General features: G+C 45.5%; 1 protein-coding gene across 2 annotated transcripts in view; it reads right to left on the bottom strand.

Annotated features, from left to right (window-relative positions):
* Positions 1–24783, bottom strand: part of daam2 (dishevelled associated activator of morphogenesis 2) — a 186699-nt gene that overhangs the window by 141245 nt on the left and 20671 nt on the right. For both annotated transcript variants that reach the window (XM_031902004.1, XM_031902005.1), the window contains exon 2: positions 6458–6660. In XM_031902004.1, the coding sequence (XP_031757864.1) occupies positions 6458–6631 (174 nt within the window). In that variant the 5' untranslated portion in view covers positions 6632–6660. The remainder of the gene's footprint in view (positions 1–6457; positions 6661–24783) is intronic.

The raw sequence follows: 24783 nt of genomic DNA, 5'->3' as shown, positions 1-24783 counted from the left end.
CCCCAGTCCCTTCCCAGAGGCTATTATCCCCCCACTGTTACTATAGGCACCATCTCTCCCTACTATACCTGCTATCCCACAGCCCCAGTCCCTTCCCAGAGGCTATTATCCCCCCACTGCTACTAAAGGCACCATCTCTCCCTACTATACCTGCTATCCCACAGCCCCAGTCCCTTCCCAGAGGCTATTATCCCCCCACTGCTACTATAGGCACCATCTCTCCCTACTATACCTGCTATCCCACAGCCCCAGTCCCTTCCCAGAGGCTATTATCCCCCCACTGCTACTATAGGCACCATCTCTCCCTACTATACCTGCTATCCCACAGCCCCAGTCCCTTCCCAGAGGCTATTATCCCCCCACTGCCACTATAGGCACCATCTCTCCCTACTATACCTGCTATCCCACAGCCCCAGTCCCTTCCCAGAGGCTATTATCCCCCCCACTGCTACTATAGGCACCATCTCTCCCTACTATACCTGCTATCCCACAGCCCCAGTCCCTTCCCAGAGGCTATTATCCCCCCACTGCTACTATAGGCACCATCTCTCCCTACTATACCTGCTATCCCACAGCCCCAGTCCCTTCCCAGAGGCTATTATCCCCCACTGCTACTATAGGCACCATCTCTCCCTACTATACCTGCTATCCCACAGCCCCAGTCCCTTCCCAGAGGCTATTATCCCCCCACTGCTACTATAGGCACCATCTCTCCCTACTATACCTGCTATCCCACAGCCCCAGTCCCTTCCCAGAGGCTATTATCCCCCCACTGCTACTATAGGCACCATTTCTCCCTACTATACCTGCTATCCCACAGCCCCATTCCCTTCCCAGAGGCTATTATCCCCCCACTGCTACTATAGGCACCATCTCTCCCTACTATACCTGCTATCCCACAGCCCCAGTCCCTTCCCAGAGGCTATTATCCCCCCACTGCTACTATAGGCACCATCTCTCCCTACTATACCTGCTATCCCACAGCCCCAGTCCCTTCCCAGAGGCTATTATCCCCCCACTGCTACTATAGGCACCATTTCTCCCTACTATACCTGCTATCCCACAGCCCCATTCCCTTCCCAGAGGCTATTATCCCCCCACTGCTACTATAGGCACCATCTCTCCCTACTATACCTGCTATCCCACAGCCCCAGTCCCTTCCCAGAGGTAATAATATATGTGCTGTTCCACAACCACACTAATATGTTTTTGCAGCTGCCTGGTATAAAAATACAGCACTGTGGACAAAAACATGAAGATATGTGGTTCTTTTGCGCCTAGCTCTTCCTGCTGCTCTGTAGTGTCCCACTATATGCAGTCCCCCCAGTTTAGACTCAATTAAACACAGCTCTGTCCCAAATAGGCAAAATAAACATGTATTTGGGTTGAAGATGAAATAAACCATAAATCTGGCACTAATTCCCATGCTGGTTGACCAGAGAGTTTCCTGCTAGCAGGAAGGAGTCAGAGAGATACGCCAGCAGCGTGGAAAGATGGAAATTGGATCTGACAGCAAGGAATAAATCTTCTAATCAGTCAACTAAATGCAGCCCGGCGCAAATAATGATTTCTCCAGAATGGTGGCTCTGAGGGGAGATCCGATTCATTACAGAACTGCGGGACCATAACATAAACAGGGAAGCAATGAGAACTTCATGAAGAAAATGAGATGATGCCTCAATTTAGTTTTTGTCTATTTTTTATTCTTTGTTATGAGCACAAAGCTGTCTTTCAGGTGAGTCCAAGCAGCAGAGGCTGCCCTGGCCCTACAGGGAGGTAGAGAAGATGGTATGAAGTGTCAGGGATAAAATGTATGTCAAGTAGGCAAGCTGGCAGCAGAAGAAAAATGTGGTGATATTAGGACAAGTTGGTGATATCAGTGCAAGATGGAGACAGTAGGGCAAGATGGAGACAGTAGGGCAAGATGGAGACAGTAGGGCAAGATGGAGACAGTAGGGCAAGATGGAGACAGTAGGGCAAGATGGAGACAGTAGAGAAGATGGAGAAAGTAGGGCAAGATGGTGACAATATGACAAGATAGAGACAGTAGGGCAAGATGGAGACAGTTGAGCAAGATGGAGACAGTAGGGCAAGATGGTGAAAGTAGGGCAAGATGGGGACAGTAGGGAATATGGAGACAGTAGGGCAAGATGGTGACAATATGACAAGATAGAGACAGTAGGGCAAGATGTTGTTGTAATAATAAAACAGTACCTGTACTTGATCCCAACTAAGATATAATTACACCTTATTGGGGGCAGAACAGCCCTATTGGGTTTATTTAATGGTTAAATGATTCCCTTTTCTCTGTAATAATAAAACAGTACCTGTACTTGATCCCAACTAAGATATAATTAACCCTTATTGGGGCAGAACAGCCCTATTGGGTTTATTTCATGGTTAAATGATTCCCTTTTCTCTGTAATAATAAAACAGTACCTGTACTTGATCCCAACTAAGATATAATTACCCCTTATTGGGGCAGAACAGCCCTATTGGGTTTATTTAATGGTTAAATGATTCCCTTTTCTCTGTAATAATAAAACAGTACCTGTACTTGATCCCAACTAAGATATAATTACCCCTTATTGGGGGCAGAACAGCCCTATTGGGTTTATTTATTGGTTAAATGATTCCCTTTTCTCTGTAACAATAAAACAGTATCTTGCATTTGATCCAAACTAAGTTATAAATAATCTTTAATGGATGCAAAACAATCCTGTTGGGTTTAATTAATGTTTTATTGATTTTGTTAGTAGATTTAAGCTATGAAGGTCCAAATTACGGAAAGACCCCTTATCCGGAATACCCTTGGCCCCGAGCATTCTGGATAATGGGTCCTATAACTGTACCTTTATATCATGGGACTCCACAGACACTTTCTACCCCAAAACTCCCACTGCAGTCTTAATGAACAAGGTTCCTACTGAGGTACTGATATTCTTTTCCTCCATTTTGGTTCACTAGTGCCGAGAGATTAGATACATACAAACCCCACACTAGCCGATCCTGTCACTTATTGTTATCTGTCCCCTGAGCCCAGAAACCCAATCATTTCCCTCAGGTGACATCTCTGTGGTAAAACAGAGGGGGGAGGGTAACAGGACTCTCTTATAGAACTTTCTGGAATAAACCATTCCTGTCAGAACAACAGAGATTCCAACTCTACTGCTCTGTCCTGGGATCAAACCGTTTTCCTCACACTGAAATCAACTCCCTATCACATGACTGTGTATGGATGGCTAAAGCTTCCAGGAAGAGGCTAAAGTCACCTCAGTGCTGTAACCTGGGGTCCCAGGGGGGTGTCAGCTTGCCCAATAGAGAACCTGGGCCCCTGCCTCCCACGTACACACGGACTAATAGAAAATGGCGAACTTATGTAAGTAATAATGTCTGGGTACCTGAATGCCAGTGTGAAATGTCTGGGTATTACAGACCCAAGGGAAAATATAACACACTCATCCCTCCCGCACTGCGTGTGAGGCCTATATAAACACATATATAACATATAATGATCCCTGTTACAGTGAAGCCCCCGGCCCAGTAACCATAACACCAGCTGGATGTGCGATGAGACAAAGCGTCATGGCTCTGCCTGGTACTGGCAAACAGCAGGGCCATTGTTAGCCCATTAGGGATGAACAGACAATAGCCACTCTATCATATTCCTAGACATAGTGTATGCACGGCATTGTACAGCAGCAGGGTCTGGGATATTCTGCATTAGTGTTGGGACCTCCAACATAGAATGGCCAAACTGCCCAACCCTAGGCATCAAACCAAGAGAGACATCAATGCTGAATAGTCCTCTGTGACCCTATTGAGCCACCATACAGTTTTGTCTGCTTTAGGGCACATACACATGGGCGTTTACCCCTCCTGTGGTGGGTTTCTCCTATGTTCCACTGGAGGATGAAATGCAGTTCATTCGCCTGTACTAAAAGCAGCCAATCCGTCAGAATTGTGTCAGTATGGGCAGATAAGACAGAATGGGGTTATGTATTAAAAGGCACTCATTTTGCCCAGGAGCAGTAACCTATAGCAACCAATCAGCAGGTTGCATTTACTGGTCACCTGTTTAAAAGCAAACATTTAATTGGTTGCTATGGGTTACTGCTCCTGGGCAAACTTAATGCCATTTATTACATGTGCCACAGAATGGGATTGACAAACAGATAAGTGGGTTACAGCTGCCAGTAGGTTTTAGAGTAGAATTTATGCCCTAATTGCCCTGCAGGGGCTCTTTACTTGTCTGGGGCATTTTCCTATGCAATGAGGAAAATATAACGGGAAGAATTTTACCTGCGGTTAGAAATTCACAGTGTTCAGGGAGGTAACTACCATGGAAAATCACACAAGAAAGTATGTAGCAAAAAGCAGCAATTTTATAGTTAAAAAGTATACAAAGTTTATTTAATCCATATATATAAAAACAACAAAGAAAAACAACTCGTTTCGTACCAATAGGGTACTTAATCATAGGCTAAATTACATTTACAGCAAACACAGTATTTAAAGGCAAAGTAGCCAATAGGAATGGACCTAAGATTGGCCAATCACAACCAACTTGGTTGGTTACTTTGCTGTAAATGTAATTTAGCTTATGATTAAGTACCCTATTGGTACGAAACGCGTAAGGCTTTCTTTGTTGTTTTTTTTATATATGGATTAAATAAACTTTGTATACTTTTTAGCTATAATATGGCTGCTTTTTGCTACATACTTCTGGGAATTCGGAGTGCCTGTCTGTATCACTGTCTTGTGTGATTTTCCCCATGATGGCTCCCTAAGCTGGAGGTCAGGGGCATGAGCACCCGGGCCCACCTTTACTACAGGTGAGATTTGTACTTTGCCTGCTAAGACTATGATCACCCCTTATGGCGTTTTGAACTACCATGGAAAGCTGTTAACATAGCACAGTCGCTAGTAACTGCATAGCAACTAATCAGAATAACCAGGGTAACTGCTTAGCAAATAACTGTATGCACCTGGAAAACTGCCTGGCACCTCATTGTGTAAACCAGGGTACCCTAGCAGCCAAGTAACCTCCACGGGGGCCTTTCCAAGTCAGAACTGAAGGCCATCACCTACTGTTCAAGCTGCTACTGGATCTGGGAGTTATAGTTCAACAACAGCAGAGGGGCTGCTGTTTTACATCCTTCATGTATATGCGGAACCTGTGGTTACCCTGATATAATATGTCGGTTGTGTTTTACCAACATTTTTCCACTGCTTATCGGGCAATTTCAGAAGATTTTGGGTGTAGAATGCGTGCATTTCAATGGATCAGGTAAATGTAGGTTTTGGGTGCAAATTACTGATAGTGGGAGAAACCCCTGTTACTGGGGGAAACTGGAGGAGAGGGGATTAAATCAAGGAGGCTGCTGACAAATACAGGGAGCTCTTTTGCACCAGGTTGGAGCAGGAACCAGCCATAAACTGGGCTAGTGACCACTTGGAAGGGCCACTAGGATGGGTCGTGTGGTTGGAAGCAGATGCTATAGATGAGGAATACAAAACCTTTTTCACTCGCGAGCCACACTCAGATGTAAAAAGTGTTGGGGAGCCACACAAGTATGAAAAAAGTTCTTTGGGGATGCCAAGTAAGGGCTCTGATTGGCTAGCCCCATGTGGTCTACTGGCCTGAAGAAGGCTCTGCTTAGAGTAAAACTTGCCTCCAAGCCAGAAATGTAAAAATGGCACCTACTTTGAGGCCACTAGGAGCAACATCAAAGGTGGAGATGAACAACATGTTGCTTACAAGTCACTGGTTGACATATTTAGGATTTGCTTGCCCTTTATAATACAATGGGGACCTTGGCAAACAAGAGACTTTCTGGCCACACCACCACCATGAAAAGAAAGTTTTATGTGCAGAAGTCTTTTTGCCACCCTTGGTATGGTGTTACCTAAACCATGATAAGTGTCAAACAGGAGGACTATGGGGCAAACATATAGATAATAAAAATACTAAAAAGAAGGACAATTATGAATGGAAATTAATGTGTGACCTTTCACCCCAGAACATCGGCTCATTGACTGCTCATTGACTAATGGTTTCCAGCTGGGGTACAACCGTGCTAAAATTGCCCTTTTTCTTAACACAAAGAAGGGCCCTAATGGGAAGCCAGTGGCTAGGGGATGAATAGATAATGATAGAGTTTGTCCTCCCTCCGTACAGCCCACAGTGAAACGAATCCCCGCTGAATACAAAGCTGTCTCACAGGCACTTTGACCTTCACTGGCCAATCTGCCCTTTAAGCCCAAACTGAAATTCATTATATTGGGTTTATCACTGTGTCTATTAGGGGTCCAGCCTGCTGGATTGCAGTTCCCAGAACTCGCAGTAGGGTTGCTGTTGCTTTCAAACTGACTATGTATGGAATCTTCCCATCTAAAAAGCACACACAGTTCCCATTGGTTGCATTTAGACTGGGCTAGGAGGAATGGGACTTACCACCAGTTCGGAGAACCTGGCATTGAGCTCCTCGGCCGAGGGAATGGGCCCAGCAAATTCCATGAAATGAAGGGGATTGTTGTCCTTGAGGTTGATTTCAGGGTGTTCGCTGCTCCCAAAGCAGCAAAGGAACCCAAAGGCATGACGACTCCTTTTCCTGGGAGCCATGGTCATCGTGTAGGGTGCTATCTACTCATCATGATCTGCAGAGAGACAAGGGAGGGTATTCATGTATACGGAACATTTCTATGCTTTGTCCTATCATTTTAATCAGCCACAGCCAATGAACCAATGAAATGTTACCTCTACCGGCCCTGTGTGGGCGTGAGATTTAGATATAAAGTATATATATATTTATACACACACAGGAACCCATTTACTCCACACAGAGAGCCTCACGTATAGAATGTTAGCTCTTATGTCAACTAGCAATTTATCGAATACATAGTTTTAACGCAAGCAAACATCCTGCAAGATATTCTGCAAAGAGAGATTTGTGTATAGATTGTGAGCTCTTAAGCCGAGGACCCACGTTAACCTACACCCAGAGAGCATTATGTATAGATTGTAAGATCTCAGTAGAAGGGACTTAGTAGTCTTAGTAGTAATCTCATTTTCATACTGCCAAATAGGGCCCCTTAGTCGGAAATATTGAAGAGGTTGACTGGACTTGATTGATGCGCATCTTTTTTCAGTTTCAGCTGCTATGTGGCTGTGTTACTGAGCTCTCACAGATGTGAGACTGCCATGTGTGTAACTCTGAATCCTGCTGGGATTATATTTAGTAGCACGGAGCTGACAATCTGTGGATCTGAACACACATGGCGGCCAGAAATAGGCTGAGAGGATTCACCTTAATGAGAGGATGAAGGGGGTCAGAAGGCCAGAGAAAGTAGCTAGGGATCCATTCCCTCTGTGCTTTCCCTCTCTGTATTTGCTGCTTAGATGTCTCTGCCTTAATGCTGTTTGTTTGTTTATAACTACGAAACCAACATGTCCCCCCAGCACTAGCATGTTGTCCGGAGCAAAGAACTGAGACCTAGGCCTGTACTGGGGGCAAGTTTTGAAGATTCAGGGGCTGTCTGGAGAGCTAAAGTAGTAGCAGGTGTCTGGCTGAATCTGAAGAAATCAAGCCGTATGGCAAGGTGGTAATAGTAAGAGGGAGAAAGTTGGATAAGATGGAGATTGATGGACAAGACGGCAACAACAGGGCAAGATGGAAACAATGGGGGGAAATGAAGACAGCAGCACAAGCTGGAAATAGCTGAGTATGGTGGAGACCAAAGAGGAAGATTAAGAAAGTAAGTTTAGTTGGACAGTAAGGACAAGATGGCAGCAGTAGGGCAAGATAGAGAAAGCAGGGTGAGATAAGGACCCCAGGATAAGATGGCAACAGCAGAGGAAAATGGTGTCTTGGCAACATAGCACTTCATATGATTGCTGCCCCACCTGTACATTGTACAACTACCAGTACCCTCCAACATTCAAAGTTCAATAGCAGTTTTAGTTGGGAATCAGTTTAGTGCCCATTATACGCCCTAAATAGTGGGTTGGTGTTGCAACCTCCAAGATAACTAAGAAATCATAAAAATCCTACTGAACCTTTTAAAATAAACCACAATTATTCATTCACGATGCTTAGAAATACCCTGCTGTCTATTCACCTGATGAAGGGCTCTGGTATTGGGCCCCTGAAAGTCTTGTGCGGGGGAACTCTTCTTCCACCATTTACTTCTGCTAATTTGTTTTTGGTGCCGTGCTATCTCCAGCACAGATGGAAGAGGTGGAGTAGATAGGCTTCCATTGGGCACCACCTTCTTCCACTTCTAAAGAGCAACAAGTCACCATGCACCTACAAAGGGCACTTGGTTTGTTCCAAGGCCCAATAACCATGGTGCAAGGACACTAGTTCCTACACTGCACCATAGTAGATCCCCACACGTGGTCCCTATTTTCTAATATCATTCTAAACATTAAGAGGTACTTGTGTTGTTGGTTTAGCAAATTGGCAGAACTCATTGTGAGAGAGGAAGAAGGAGATTAAATGGCACATTTAGCCTAGGATTGCATGACATTCTCAATAATCTCTCACTCGCTACAAGGGGGGAACGATCTGCAGGACATTCCCAGCACTGACAGCCAATCATGAATTTGTTTTTATGTTTTGGGCTCACTAGCCAAATTTAATTGAGGTGATTATTTTCCTTGTTACGTTCATCCCCGTTGCCCCCCACCCCCGGATAACCCAGGTAATGCTGTGTGCACTATTATAGGCATCAGAACACAAAAGATTGCTGTAATATTGCATATAGGTAACAGATAGATAAAGGGGAAGACTGGACACAGTAAGGCAAAATACAAACAGTAGAGCAAGTGGGAGAAAGAAGAATAAAATGAAGACAACATGGAAATAGTAGGACAAAATCAAGACAAAAAGACAAGATGGCAATAATGGAGTAGATGGAAAGAGTAGGTTAAGATAAGAAAACAGTAGGGCACAATGGAGAACAACCATATAAAAACAGTAAAATAAGATGATGATAACAAAGCAAGATGGGGGCAGCAGTAGAAATGGAGACTGCAAAGCAATATTGTGGCAATAGGGCAAGATGTAAACAGTAGGGTAATTTGGTGACAATAGGGCAAGATGGCAAGAGTAGAATAAAATGAAGAAAGTAGGATAAAATGTAGACACTAGAACAATATGAGGGCAACAGGGAAAGATGGAGGCAGTAGGTCAAGATGGAGACAGAAGGGTAAGATGAAGACAGTAGGGTAAGATGTAGGCAGTAGAGCAAGATGGATGCAATGGAGCAAGATGGAGGCAGTAGGGTATGATGGAGGCAGTAGGGTATGATGGAGGCAGTAGGGTATGATGGAGGCAGTAGAGCAAGATGGAGGCAGTAGAGCAAAATGGAGACAGTAGGGCGAGATGGAAACAGTAGGGTAAGATGGAGACAGTAGAGCAAGATGGAGACAGTAGGGTAAGATGGAGACAGTAATGTAGGATAGAGACAGTAGGGGAAGATGGAGACAGTAGGGTAAGATGGAGACAGTAGGGCAAGATGGAGACAGTAGGGCAAGATGGAGACAGTAGGGCAAGATGGGGACAGTAGGGCAAGATGGAGACAGTAGGACAAGATGGAGACAGTAGGGTAGGATAGAGACAGTAGGGGAAGATGGAGACAGTAGGGCAAGATGGAGACAGTAGGGCAAGATGGAGACAGTAGGGAAAGATGGAGACAGTAGGACAAGATGGAGACAGTAGGGCAAGGGAGACAGTAGGGCAAGATGGAGACAGTAGGACAAATGGAGCCAGTAGGACAAGAAGACAGCAAGGCAAGATGAAGAGAGTAGGGCAGGAGGGTGATCGTAACACCTATCAGTGTCTGTCCTTCAACTGTTGCTGATGCTGACGTACAACTCCCATCACCCAATGAGAGCCAAAGGTCTGGGACACAGAAGTCACTGTCAGTCATGGAAAGGTCATTAGGCTCAGATTGGGATGGAGCAGTGGGGTCTGCGCCAGAAACCTCCTTATTTACCACAGAGCAAAAACAGCTAAATATTTCCAGGATCCGCCTGAAAGCCTTGAATTCATCGCTGACATTTAGAGAAATTCCCTGCTTAGCATTTGGCTCCTTGGGTAATTCTGGGCAGAATTCTGGGCAGATCCCTGGGGCCCCGCGGCTGCTGGTGGATCAGGAATAAGGAGGGGATAGACAGGACTGTGTGTATATAGGTGTATTATGTGCACAGGGCATATCTGTGCTGATCTCAGCGCTAACGGCCAACAATCTGTTCTCTGTTCTTCGGCAGGTTCCTGAGCCAGATGAGTAGGTGGCTTTGGGTGGGGTAACAACTCGCGCACAGAGCAATTACACTCAAAGCAACCACTCAGGGTAGGAAGAGGTTAAAGTCCACGTATCCTCATACCCCCCAGAGGAGAGAATTACATGAGGTAAGGCTGCTCATTCCCTCCAAAAACAATAATTTATCCTGCTCAGGAAAGTTCTCATGAAGCCCAAACTCATTTATTTGGATAATCCCCGTCCCTTGCCAATTGCCGCAAATAGAACTGCAGAGACACATTCATGTCTATGGACAGGCCAGTCTGAAGCACAAGGGCACCCTGGGATTCTCCGACGTGATTGGACGACCGTCTCCACATACTTATTCCCATTGGCTAGTCCCATTCCCTACTCCTGGAGAGGAGATTTATTACACCCCAATCCCACCAGTTTATGTTACTACAGTGTAGAAGATTCCGACTCAGTAACTGGATACCCCATCCCTGCAGGCAGCCATAAAACTAATGCGCGCCACACAAAATGCTCGCAGGGTGGCGCGAGCGAGCTCAGCGAGACGAGAGCTCCTATTTAATATTTATGCTTCACTCATGAGCTTTTAGGGCTGAAAAGAACCAGAACCAGCAACATGCCAAGTGTTCTTTTTAAGGTGAATATCCCCTTTAAGCTCCTTGTACATTGGACACAATTGCGTAAGGTGCCTAGGGTGTCACTGGACTTAACTACACCCCTAGGTTGAGGAAGTGATGTCACAAGTATAGGTGCCCATGACGTCACTTCCGGCAATCACCATGGGAACTCCCACCTCCCCTGCCGTATTTGGCCAGGAAGTATCTGGCCGCTGGGAAAGGTTTTTATTTATTTTTGTAAATAATCAATTATATAGGCACCCAAGGGCCACCCTAGGCACTTTTGGGTGCCTATATACAGATACAGTATATGTATATAGGCACCCAAACAAACATGGTAACTTACATCCTAAATTGCACTTTGCACGTTGCCCTTACCTAGGGGCAGATTTCTGCTTAATACATAGGCACCCTAGGGGCGTAGTTAGGTCCGGAAACACCCTAGGCACCTTACGCAATTGTGTCCAATGTACAAGGAGCTTAGGGCGTCACAAGTGATGTCACAAGTATGTGTGTTTGTGATGTCACTTCGTGCAATCACCATGGGAACTCCCAACTCAACTGCCGGATTTGTCCAAGAAGCATCTGGCAGCGGCTGGGAAAGGTTTTTATTTATTTTTGTAAATAATCGATTATATAGGCACCCAAGGGTCACCCTAGGCCCTTTTGGGTGCCTATATACAGATACGGCGTATCTCCCCCTCACAGCTGCATTGTGGGTAAAAAAACATGACAACCTACATCCTAAATTGCACTTTGCACTTGTATATGGGCCCTACTGTGAAGTGATGCCTAGGGGCAGTTAATACATATAAACTAACCCACGTTTGATTCATTCAATTTTGAGAAGCGTATATACTAATTGGTGAACTTTAGGGGCCATATTTATCAAAAATTAGAGTTTAGAGCTTCATACATAAAAACTCACCCACGTTCTATTCATTCCTATGTGGTTTTTAAAAGCGTATCAATGGGTAACAGAACTCACCATTTGATAAATAGGCTACTAAAAATCCTATAGAAATGAATAGAATGCGGGTGAGTTTTTATGTATGAAGCTCTAAACTCTAAATTTTTTTTATAAATTTGGCCCCGAAAGTTCATCCATTAATAAATATGCTTCTAAAAATCCCATAGGGATGAATAGAATGAGGGTGACTTTTTGGGGCTGATTTATCAAAGTCTGAATTCCGGATGTTTTTAAGTACGTTCGGCAAAAATACATATTATTAACGATAATTTCTGATGAGCGCTAATTGTGCGAAAATTCATATCGCGGTCATATGAAAATATTGTGGTACGATCTGGAATTTACGGAATTTTTCATATCCGATCGATCGTAAACGGCACAAAAAATCTTTCCGACTTTGAACCTTCAGTGCATGATTTCGGAAGCCTCCCAGAGGGCTCGATGGTCGCGATACCGAAGCTCGAATGAATTTTGAAACTTTCGTAGTTGTTGCGACCAATACGATTTTGGTAAATCAGCCCCTTTATGTATTAAGCTCTAAACTCACATTTTGATAGATCTGCCCTTAGGGGCCCATTTACTTACTCACGAACGGGCCGAATGCGTCCGATTGCGTTTTTTTCGTAATGATCGGTATTTTGCGATTTTTTCGGAAAATTATCACGACTTTTTCGTTACCAATACGATTTTTGCGGAAAAACGCGAGTTTTTCATAGCCATTCCGAAAGTTGCGATTTTTTCGTAGCGTTAAAACTTGCGCAAAAAGTTGCGATTTTTTTTTTCGTAGTGTTAAAACTTGCGCAAAACGTCGCGCCTTTTAAGTTTTAACGCTACGAAAAAAGCGCAACTTTTCGCGCAAGTTTTAACGCTACGAAAAAATCGCAACTTTCGGAATGGCTACGAAAAACTCGCGTTTTTTCGCGCAAATCGTATTGGTAACGAAAAAGTCGCAATAATTTCCGAAAAGTCGTAAAGGCGCCGAAAAAATTGCAAAAAATACGAAAAAGTCGCAAAATGTTCGTTTTCCAATCGGAATTTTTCCAATTCGGATTCGAATTCGTGGGTTAGTAAATCAGCCCCTTAGTGTAGTGATGATATTACTATAAAATATAGTATAAAGCGCTGGAGTTACAGACACACACAGTATAGCAGAGACACAAGTAGCGGTTGAGGCGGATTCCCGGAGTAGGGTGTTTGTATTGGCATTGGAGTTTTATTGCTGGGGGAGAGAATTGGGGGGGCAGAAATGAGCACGATGGGGCCGAGCATCTCCAGGAATGGAAGGATTTCTCCTTAAATATGACGGGGGTGTCGAACATACGGACGCGCTGTGTGGTCTGGGCGAGAATCGGATCCAACAGTAGCACCGTCCAAACCCCATTTCTGCAGATTCTAAGAGGAATGAATAGATTTTGGCCCAACAAACCCCCCCATCTTATGTTTCTATTCAATTCCCCATAACCACCCCATAAAGCAGCCCCTCACACATGGGGGAAGATGGACTTTATTAGCCGAGACGAGTTTAATACACGGAAATAAATGTTCCGTTATATTGTCTCACCACTGGGTGCCCATCTGGATTCAACTTAATTGGGTCCAGTGGTTCCAACTCCCCTTATTTCAGACTTTCTGGTATTTATGAACTGTTTATACAGGTATAGGATCCCTTATGCGGAAACCCATTATCCAGGAAGTTCTGAATTACGGAAGGCCATCTCCCATAGACTCCATTATAAGCAAATAATTATAATTTTTAAAAATGATTTTCCTTTTCTCTGTAATAATAAAACAGTACCTGTACTTGATCCCAACTAAGATATAATTACCCCTTATTGGGGCAGAACAGCCCTATTGGGTTTATTTCATGGTTAAATGATTCCCTTTTCTCTGTAATAATAAAACAGTACCTGTACTTGATCCCAACTAAGATATAATTACCCCTTATTGGGGCAGAACAGCCCTATTGGGTTTATTTAATGGTTAAATGATTCCCTTTTCTCTGTAATAATAAAACAGTACCTGTACTTGATCCCAACTAAGATATAATTACCCCTTATTGGGGGCAGAACAGCCCTATTGGGTTTATTTAATGGTTAAATGATTCCCTTTTCTCTGTAATAATAAAACAGTACCTGTACTTGATCCCAACTAAGATATAATTACCCCTTATTGGGGGCAGAACAGCCCTATTGGGTTTATTTAATATTTAAAGATTTTTAACAAACTTAAGTTATGGAGATCCATACTATGAAAAGACCCCTTATCCGGAAAACCCCAGGTCCCAAGCATTCTGCATAACAGGTCCCATGCCTGTATATTGGGGGGAAGTAGTTACATGTTACTCTTCACCTGCTGCCTATAAGACGATTACCCCAACAAGCTATAGATTGTAGGCTCCTAAGGAAAGGGCCTTCTGACCACAAGCCTCCTAGTTTGTTGTACTGTCTGTATTGTACAGCTCTGCATCTTATAAATAAATTGCACTTTATCAAAAAGGATCCCCAATGGCCACTCGAACAGGGCCAGAGTGATTGGGACACAGCCCCCAGATTAAAGGGCAAGTCAAACAATTTACCAAACAATTTACCAAACATATCCCAAACTTTACAAAATATCAAAAGAAAAAAGTTCAAAAACATTTTATTGGAAAATCCATATCCGTGTTTTAGGGTTTTTGGGGTTCATATGCTTTTAATATGGATTTTCCAATAAAAATGTGATTTTTCTTTTTGAACTTTTTTCTTTTGATTTTTTGTAAAGTTTGGGATAGGTTTGGCAAATCATATAAATAAACTCTAATAATAATATACATTATGCCCTAAAAGGGGTTGTTCACCTTTGAGTTAACTTTTAGTATGATGTAGAGAGTGATATTCTGAGACAATTTGCAATTAGTCTTCTTTTTTGTACAGTTTGTAGTTTTTTAGTTATTTCATTTTCAGTTTCAGGAGCTCTCCAGTTTGGAGTTTCAGCAGCTATTTGGTTGCTAGGGTCCATGTTACCTTAGTAACCAGGGAGTGGTTTGGATGAGAGACAGGAATATGAATAGGAGAGGGGCTGAATAGAAAGATAAGAAATAAAAAGTAACAATAACAATAAAACTGGAGCCTCACAGAGCAATAGGGTTTGGCTGCCGGGGTCAGTGACCCCCATTTGAAAGCTGCAAAGAGTTAGAAGAAGAAGGGAAATAATTAAAAAACTGTAACAAAAAATTAATATAGACCAAATGAAAAGTTGCTTGGAATTAGCCATTCTATAATGTACCAAAAGGTGACCCCCCCCCCCCAATAACACTTACAGTACACTGCGCTCTCCTTCGCTTTCCCTCTCCTCGTGATTGGCTGATATAATACATGCATGATATTTGCTGTTATAGGCCAGGGAATCGTGGGGGACATTTTTGGACCACCTTTGTGGCTAAAATTAAAATAAGCAAATGTTGAAACTGATATTGTCTGTGTGTGAATAGAAAGGGCCCAGGGGTGTTACTAGCGAGCCGCAGGCTTCTTATTATCAAACCAACCGAATGGCTGCTCAGACCCCAGTCCCCAGTAGCCACTCTCGTCCTAGGAGCTTCCTGCCTGGGACTTAATTAGATGTTGTAATTAGTCTGACAATGACATGCAATCGCCCGCGCCAGTCCCTCTCATTGTTTCCTGATTAGTTTAGCACTGGTGTTAGTGTAGGGGTCAGTGAAACAGAGCAAAGCAGTGTCTATTCCTAGGGGAGTCTGTCCCCCCTTATGCCTCTATGTACCCCGTGCCTATTCCTAGGGGAGTCTGTCCCTCCTTATGCCTCTATGTACCCCGTGCCTATTCCTAGGGGAGTCTGTCCCCCCTTATGTCTCTATGTACCCCGTGCCTATTCCTAGGGGAGTCTGTCCCCCCTTATGTCTCTATGTACCCCGTGCCTATCCCTAGGGGAGTCTGTCCCCCCTTATGCCTCTATGTACCCCGTGCCTATTCCTAGGGGAGTCTGTCCCTCCTTATGCCTCTATGTACCCCGTGCCTATTCCTAGGGGAGTCTGTCCCCCCTTATGTCTCTATGTACCCCGTGCCTATTCCTAGGGGAGTCTGTCCCCCCTTATGTCTCTATGTACCCCGTGCCTATTCCTAGGGGAGTCTGTCCCCCCTTATGTCTCTATGTACCCCGTGCCTATTCCTAGGGGAGTCTGTCCCCCTTATGTCTCTATGTACCCCGTGCCTATTCCTAGGGGAGTCTTTCCCCCCTTATGTCTCTATGTACCCCGTGCCTATTCCTAGGGGAGTCTGTCCCCCCTTATGTCTCTATGTACCCCGTGCCTATTCCTAGGGGAGTCTGTCCCCCCTTATGTCTCTATGTACCCCGTGCCTATTCCTAGGGGAGTCTGTCCCCCCTTATGTCTCTATGTACCCCGTGCCTATTCCTAGGGGAGTCTGTCCGCCCTTATGTCTCTATGTACCCCGTGCCTATTCCTAGGGGAGTCTGTCCCCCCTTATGTCTCTATGTACCCCGTGCCTATTCCTAGGGGAGTCTGTCCGCCCTTATGTCTCTATGTACCCCCGTGCCTATTCCTAGGGGAGTCTGTCCCCCTTATGTCTCTATGTACCCCCGTGCCTATTCCTAGGGGAGTCTGTCCGCCCTTATGTCTCTATGTACCCCGTGCCTATTCCTAGGGGAGTCTGTCCCTCCTTATGCCTCTATGTACCCCGTGCCTATTCCTAGGGGAGTCTGTCCCCCCTTATGCCTCTATGTACCCCGTGCCTATTCCTAGGGGAGTCTGTCCCCCCTATGTCTCTATGTACCCCGTGCCTATTCCTAGGGGAGTCTGTCCCCCCTTATGCCTCTATGTACCCCGTGCCTATTCCTAGGGGAGTCTGTCCCCCCTATGTCTCTATGTACCCCGTGCCTATTCCTAGGGGAGTCTGTCCCCCCTTATGTCTCTATGTACCCCGTGCCTATTCCTAGGGGAGTCTGTCCCCCCTTATGCTCTATGTACCCCCGTGCCTATTCCTAGGGGAGTCTGTCCCCCCTATGTCTCTATGTACCCCGTGCCTATTCCTAGGGGAGTCTGTCCCCCCTTATGCCTCTATGTACCCCGTGCCTATTCCTAGGGGAGTCTGTCCCCCCTATGTCTCTATGTACCGCCCCGTGCCTATTCCTAGGGGAGTCTGTCCCCCCTTATGTCTCTATGTACCCCGTGCCTATTCCTAGGGGAGTCTGTCCCCCCTTATGTCTCTATGTACCCCCGTGCCTATTCCTAGGGGAGTCTGTCCGCCCTTATGTCTCTATGTACCCCGTGCCTATTCCTAGGGGAGTCTGTCCCCCTTATGTCTCTATGTACCCGTGCCTATTCCTAGGGGAGTCTGTCCGCCCTTATGTCTCTATGTACCCCGTGCCTATTCCTAGGGGAGTCTGTCCCCCCTTATGTCTCTATGTACCCCGTGCCTATTCCTAGGGGAGTCTGTCCCCCCTTATGTCTCTATGTACCCCGTGCCTATCCTAGGGGAGTCTGTCCCCCTTATGCTCTATGTACCCCGTGCCTATCCCTAGGGGAGTCTGTCCCCCTTATGCCTCTATGTACCCCGTGCCTATTCCTAGGGGAGTCTGTCCCTCCTTATGCCTCTATGTACCCCGTGCCTATTCCTAGGGGAGTCTGTCCCCCTTATGTCTCTATGTACCCCCGTGCCTATTCCTAGGGGAGTCTGTCCCCCCTTATGTCTCTATGTACCCCGTGCCTATTCCTAGGGGAGTCTTTCCCCCCTTATGTCTCTATGTACCCCGTGCCTATTCCTAGGGGAGTCTTCCCCCCTTATGCCTCTATGTACCCCGTGCCTATTCCTAGGGGAGTCTGTCCCCCCTTATGTCTCTATGTACCCCGTGCCTATTCCTAGGGGAGTCTGTCCCCCCTTATGTCTCTATGTACCCCGTGCCTATTCCTAGGGGAGTCTGTCCCCCCTTATGTCTCTATGTACCCCGTGTCTATTCCTAGGGGAGTCTGTCCCCCCTTATGTCTCTATGTACCCCGTGCCTATTCCTAGGGGAGTCTGTCCCCCCTTATGTCTCTATGTACCCCGTGCCCATTCCTAGGGGAGTCTTTCCCCCCTTATGTCTCTATGTACCCCGTGCCTATTCCTAGGGGAGTCTGTCCGCCCTTATGTCTCTATGTACCCCGTGCCTATTCCTAGGGGAGTCTGTCCCCCCTTATGTCTCTATGTACCCCGTGCCTATTCCTAGGGGAGTCTGTCCGCCCTTATGTCTCTATGTACCCCGTGCCTATTCCTAGGGGAGTCTGTCCCCCCTTATGTCTCTATGTACCCCGTGCCTATTCCTAGGGGAGTCTGTCCGCCCTTATGTCTCTATGTACCCCCGTGCCTATTCCTAGGGCTAGGGGAGTCTGTCCCCCCTTATGTCTCTATGTACCCCGTGCCTATTCCTAGGGGAGTCTGTCCGCCCTTATGTCTCTATGTACCCCGTGCCTATTCCTAGGGGAGTCTGTCCCTCCTTATGCCTCTATGTACCCCGTGCCTATTCCTAGGGGAGTCTGTCCCCCCTTATGCCTCTATGTACCCCGTGCCTATTCCTAGGGGAGTCTGTCCCCCCTATGTCTCTATGTACCCCGTGCCTATTCCTAGGGGAGTCTGTCCCCCCTTATGCCTCTATGTACCCCGTGCCTATTCCTAGGGGAGTCTGTCCCCCCTTATGTCTCTATGTACCCCGTGCCTATTCCTAGGGGAGTCTGTCCCCCCTATGCCTCTATGTATCCCGTGTCTATTCCTAGGGGAGTCTGTCCCCCCTTATGTCTCTATGTACCCCGTGCCTATTCCTAGGGGAGTCTGTCCCCCCTTATGTCTCTATGTATCCCGTGTCTATTCCTAGGGGAGTCTGTCCCCCCTTATGCCTCTATGTTCCCCTAGAAAGGCTGTATTTTTACCTAAATACTCTGCATTTTTGCCACCTTGATGACTCCCAACACTCGGATATACACAGAAGGCCTACGTCAGAGTTTATGGAACTTTGTGCAAGGGCAGAGTTCAGGGCTATCCTGTTACTGACCCCCCCAGAGCTCTATTTAACACAATCAGTCCCAAAGGTATTTGGAGGCAAAGGGATTAAATGTGAAAATCCCAAGGTCTCTGAGTGAAAAGTGAGCATTTGGCCGCCCAATAGCTGGTGATGGAGGGGAATCAACAGCTGAAGGGGAAGAATCCTCTTTACTTTGGAATGTGACTTTTTTAGAGTCTCTTGGACGGGAAGGGGCACTTTAACACCAGCTAAAAATTCATAGAGGGCTATGGCTTTCATTTATACCTAAAGGGGTGGTTAACTATTACTATGATACAGAGTTGCTGATCGTTAGCAACTTTTCAGATGGTCTTCATTTTTTACTTCTTATAGTTTTTGAATTTTTTGCCTTTTCTTCTGCCTCTTTGCAGCTTTCAAAATGGGGTCGCTGACCCCGGCAGCCAAAACACTATTGCCCTGTGAGACTAAAATTCTTTTGTTATTGGTACTTTTTATTACTTATCTTTCTATTCAATCACTCCCCTATTCATATTGCAGTCTCTCATTCAAACCACTGCCTGGTTGCTAGGATAATTTGGACCCTAGCAACCAGATAGCTGCTGAAATTCCAAACTGGAGAGCTGCTGAACAAGAAAATAAATAATTAAAAAATCACAAATAATACAAAATAAAGACCAATTGCAAATGGTCTCAGAATCACAGTAACAGGTGGGCAGGGACATTCAGTTAATTAACTGAGCCTTATAACGAGCCTAACAAGGAAAAGCGACACAGACGCTTTCTGGGATTCGAGATTTCCGTCCGTCCCCCCCCCCCAGTTAAATCCTTGTGATACAATATAAACTAACAGTGAAAATGAGATTCCCTCCGACGCGGCCCAAGAATTTCTACTTGGGAACTGGGAATTGAATGGCTGCTCTGTGCGTCTGTGCGAGGGCCCCGCGCGTCTCACTGGGAGGAAACAAATGGAGTAGTTACGGGCACTCGCCTCTGCCTTCCATTGTTTCACTTGCACCGAGCCTCTATATCTGGGCCCTACGGCTCCCAACAAGTGCCGGAGACACTTCCCCTTGATCAGATTTCTAAACATTTGAACACGGGGAAACCATTTATCACTGCAGCCCCGAACAAAAAGGCCTCTATGGGGTATCAGCTTTCTACCAGCAACGCTCTGTGTGCCTCTCACACCATAGGCACCGTCTCCCCCTACTATACCTGCTATCCCACAGCCCCAGTCCCTTCCCAGAGGCTATTATCCCCCACTGCTACTATAGGCACCATCTCTCTCTACTATACCTGCTATCCCACAGCCCCAGTCCCTTCCCAGAGGCTATTATCCCCCCACTGCTACTATAGGCACCATCTCTCCCTACTATACCTGCTATCCCACAGCCCCAGTCCCTTCCCAGAGGCTATTATCCCCCCACTGCTACTATAGGCACCATCTCTCCCTACTATACCTGCTATGCCACAGCCACAGTCCCTTCCCAGAGGCTATTATCCCACTGCTACTATAGGCACCATCTCTTCCTACTATACCTGCTATCCCACAGCCCCAGTCCCTTCCCAGAGGCTATTATCCCCCACTGCTACTATAGGCACCATCTCTCCCTACTATACCTGCTATCCCACAGCCCCAGTCCCTTCCCAGAGGCTATTATCCCACCCACTGCTACTATAGGCACCGTCTCTCCCTACTATACCTGCTATCCCACAGCCCCAGTCCCTTCCCAGAGGCTATTATCCCCCCACTGCTACTGTAGGCACCATCTCTCCCTACTATACCTGCTATCCCACAGCCCCAGTCCCTTCCCAGAGGCTATTATCCCACTGCTACTATAGGCACCATCTCTCCCTACTATACCTGCTATCCCACAGCCCCAGTCCCTTCCCAGAGGCTATTATCCCACTGCTACTGTAGGCACCGTCTCTCCCTACTATACCTGCTATCCCACAGCCCCAGTCCCTTCCCAGAGGCTATTATCCCCCCACTGCTACTATAGGCACCATCTCTCCCTACTATACCTGCTATCCCACAGCCCCAGTCCCTTCCCAGAGGCTATTATCCCCCACTGCTACTATAGGCACCATCTCTCCCTACTATACCTGCTATCCCACAGCCCCAGTCCCTTCCCAGAGGCTATTATCCCCCCACTGCTACTATAGGCACCATCTCTCCCTACTATACCTGCTATCCCACAGCCCCAGTCCCTTCCCAGAGGCTATTATCCCCCCACTGCTCCTATAGGCACCATCTCTCCCTACTATACCTGCTATCCCACAGCCCCAGTCCCTTCCCAGAGGCTATTATCCCCCCACTGCTACTATAGGCACCATCTCTCCCTACTATACCTGCTATCCCACAGCCCCAGTCCCTTCCCAAAGGCTATTATCCCCCCCACTGCTACTATAGGCACCATCTCTCCCTACTATACCTGCTATCCCACAGCCCCAGTCCCTTCCCAGAGGCTATTATCCCCCCACTGCTACTATAGGCACCATCTCTCCCTACTATACCTGCTATCCCACAGCCCCAGTCCCTTCCCAGAGGCTATTATCCCCCCACTGCTACTATAGGCACCATCTCTCCCTACTATACCTGCTATCCCACAGCCCCAGTCCCTTCCCAGAGGCTATTATCCCCCCACTGCTACTATAGGCACCATCTCTCCCTACTATGAAGCCCTGTGCAGTACATACTGTATAAAACAGGGGGTGAGTAAGTGGGAAGAGCAGAGACCACAGTTTCTCACAAGAAATGATCCGTGGGATTTCTCTCGGGGGCCCCGCCGGGCGCCAGATGTTGAAGGAGAAAGAAATCAAAATGAATTCAGTTTTAGGGAAATTTCTGGTATTTGGATAAAAACAGCTGATTCCCCATTTTCCCACAATTTACACCTTTATTTATAGAACCTAAACTGAAAGTTTCACGCAGCCAGAAGGACCCCGGGTCCAAACTCTGAGTAGAGAAAGCCAATTCTGTTTCACCCTTTTAGGGTGTCAAAATGTGCTGCTCTTGTACCCCTACTCTAGGTATTCCGAGGCCATCCCGGGATGCTGGGAGTTGTAGTTTGTTAGCAAATGGTTTTGCCCTCTGCCCCCCCCTAAAGGTTCTGCCTCATATTTGGGTGGCAGCACCCACAGTTTGGCACCCCTGTACTGCCAACAACAAACAACCTGCCAGGGAACCACATGAGCAGGTCACACAGAGGCCCATTGTTGGGCGGCCAACTCCAGCCTCTGGGAAACCCGTCTGTCCCCGGTCATTACCCGCAGCAAAAGAGCTTTATGTCACACAAATCTCTGGCCTCATTCAGCACAGCCTAAAGAGAGATCACTGAGCCATAGAAAGTACATAGAGAATTAAAGGATTTGCACCTTACATCATGGCCTCAACTCCCCGCAGGGAGCCGGCTGGGAACCAAGGCAGCCACTGGCCTGAGCGACTACTGGCCCCAAGCAACATGGCGTGACTTCTGTCATGTAGATACACAGGCGCTGGAAGGGTTACTGCCTGCCTCTGTAGCTATAGGTGGGTGGCTAATATATAGTATTATATATATATATACAGGTATGGGATCCCTTATCCAGAAACCCATTATCCAGAAAGCTCCGAATTACGGAAAGCCTGTCTCCCATAGACTCCATTTTAATCAAATAATTCAGAATTTTAAAACTGATTTCCTTTTTCTCTGTAATAATAAAACAGTACCTGTACTTGATCCCAACTAAGATATAATTACCCCTTATTGGGGCAGAACAGCCCTATTGGGTTTATTTAATGGTTAAATGATTCCCTTTTCTCTGTAATAATAAAACAGTACCTGTACTTGATCCCAACTAAGATATAATTACCCCTTATTGGGGCAGAACAGCCCTATTGGGTTTATTTAATGGTTAAATGATTCCCTTTTCTCTGTAATAATAAAACAGTACCTGTACTTGATCCCAACTAAGATATAATTACCCCTTATTGGGGCAGAACAGCCCTATTGGGTTTATTTAATGGTTAAATGATTCCCTTTTCTCTGTAATAATAAAACAGTACCTGTACTTGATCCCAACTAAGATATAATTACCCCTTATTGGGGGCAGAACAGCCCTATTGGGTTTATTTAATGGTTAAATGATTCCCTTTTCTCTGTAATAATAAAACAGTACCTGTACTTGATCCCAACTAAGATATAATTACCCCTTATTGGGGGCAGAACAGCCCTATTGGGTTTATTTAATGGTTAAATGATTCCCTTTTCTCTGTAATAATAAAACAGTACCTGTACTTGATCCCAACTAAGATATAATTACCCCTTATTGGGGGCAGAACAGCCCTATTGGGTTTATTTAATGGTTAAATGATTCCCTTTTCTCTGTAATAATAAAACAGTACCTGTACTTGATCCCAACTAAGATATAATTACCCCTTATTGGGGGCAGAACAGCCCTATTGGGTTTATTTAATGGTTAAATGATTCCCTTTTCTCTGTAATAATAAAACAGTACCTGTACTTGATCCCAACTAAGATATAATTACCCCTTATTGGGGCAGAACAGCCCTATTGGGTTTATTTAATGGTTAAATGATTCCCTTTTCTCTGTAATAATAAAACAGTACCTGTACTTGATCCCAACTAAGACATAAATACCCCTTATTGGGGCAGAACAGCCCTATTGGGTTTATTTAATGGTTAAATGATTCCCTTTTCTCTGTAATAATAAAACAGTACCTGTACTTGATCCCAACTAAGACATAATTACCCCTTATTGGGGCAGAATAGCCCTATTGGGTTTATTTAATGGTTAAATGATTCCCTTTTCTCTGTAATAATAAAACAGTACCTGTACTTGATCCCAACTAAGATATAATTACCCCTTATTGGGGCAGAACAGCCCTATTGGGTTTATTTAATGGTTAAATGATTCCCTTTTCTCTGTAATAATAAAACAGTACCTGTACTTGATCCCAACTAAGATATAATTACCCCTTATTGGGGGCAGAACAGTCCTATTGGGTTTATTTAATGGTTAAATGATCCCCTTTTCTCTGTAATAATAAAACAGTACCTGTACTTGATCCCAACTAAGATATAATTACCCCTTATTGGGGCAGAACAGCCCTATTGGGTTTATTTAATGGTTAAATGATTCCCTTTTCTCTGTAATAATAAAACAGTACCTGTACTTGATCCCAACTAAGACATAATTACCCCTTATTGGGGCAGAATAGCCCTATTGGGTTTATTTAATGGTTAAATGATTCCCTTTTCTCTGTAATAATAAAACAGTACCTGTACTTGATCCCAACTAAGATATAATTACCCCTTATTGGGGCAGAACAGCCCTATTGGGTTTATTTAATGGTTAAATGATCCCCTTTTCTCTGTAATAATAAAACAGTACCTGTACTTGATCCCAACTAAGATATAATTACCCCTTATTGGGGCAGAACAGCCCTATTGGGTTTATTTAATGGTTAAATGATCCCCTTTTCTCTGTAATAATAAAACAGTACCTGTACTTGATCCCAACTAAGATATAAACAATCCTATTGCAGTTTATGACCTGATTCTGTGCTCCGGCACCTCAGTGTCTCTGGGCCATTACTGTAATGGGGCTATGCAGAATATTTACGGAATGGGCAGGTCGGGCAGGTCGGGCACGTGCCCAGCAGTCAGACAAAGGCAGGACTGAGTCCCGGGGAGCAGCTGGATCTTCGGACAAGAATGGGTTGCTCAGTACTTTAGTTGGATTCTGCTACAGTTGGGTTTGGTGTTGGGCCAAAATAACCTTTTTTTACTCATCTGAGTCCTGGGACCCAGTCAAGCAGGAACGTGACACATACACTGATAAAATAGGGAATATCCTGATGCTCTGATTGGCTGCCTGCTCTAATGGCACATTCTGATTGGCTATTGG

This window comes from Xenopus tropicalis, chromosome 5, assembly GCF_000004195.4.
Source record: "Xenopus tropicalis strain Nigerian chromosome 5, UCB_Xtro_10.0, whole genome shotgun sequence".
NCBI classification, from domain to species: Eukaryota; Metazoa; Chordata; class Amphibia; order Anura; family Pipidae; genus Xenopus; species Xenopus tropicalis.
The sequence above is the reverse complement of the archived record's forward strand: the minus strand, read 5'-3'. Positions and strand labels throughout refer to the sequence as shown.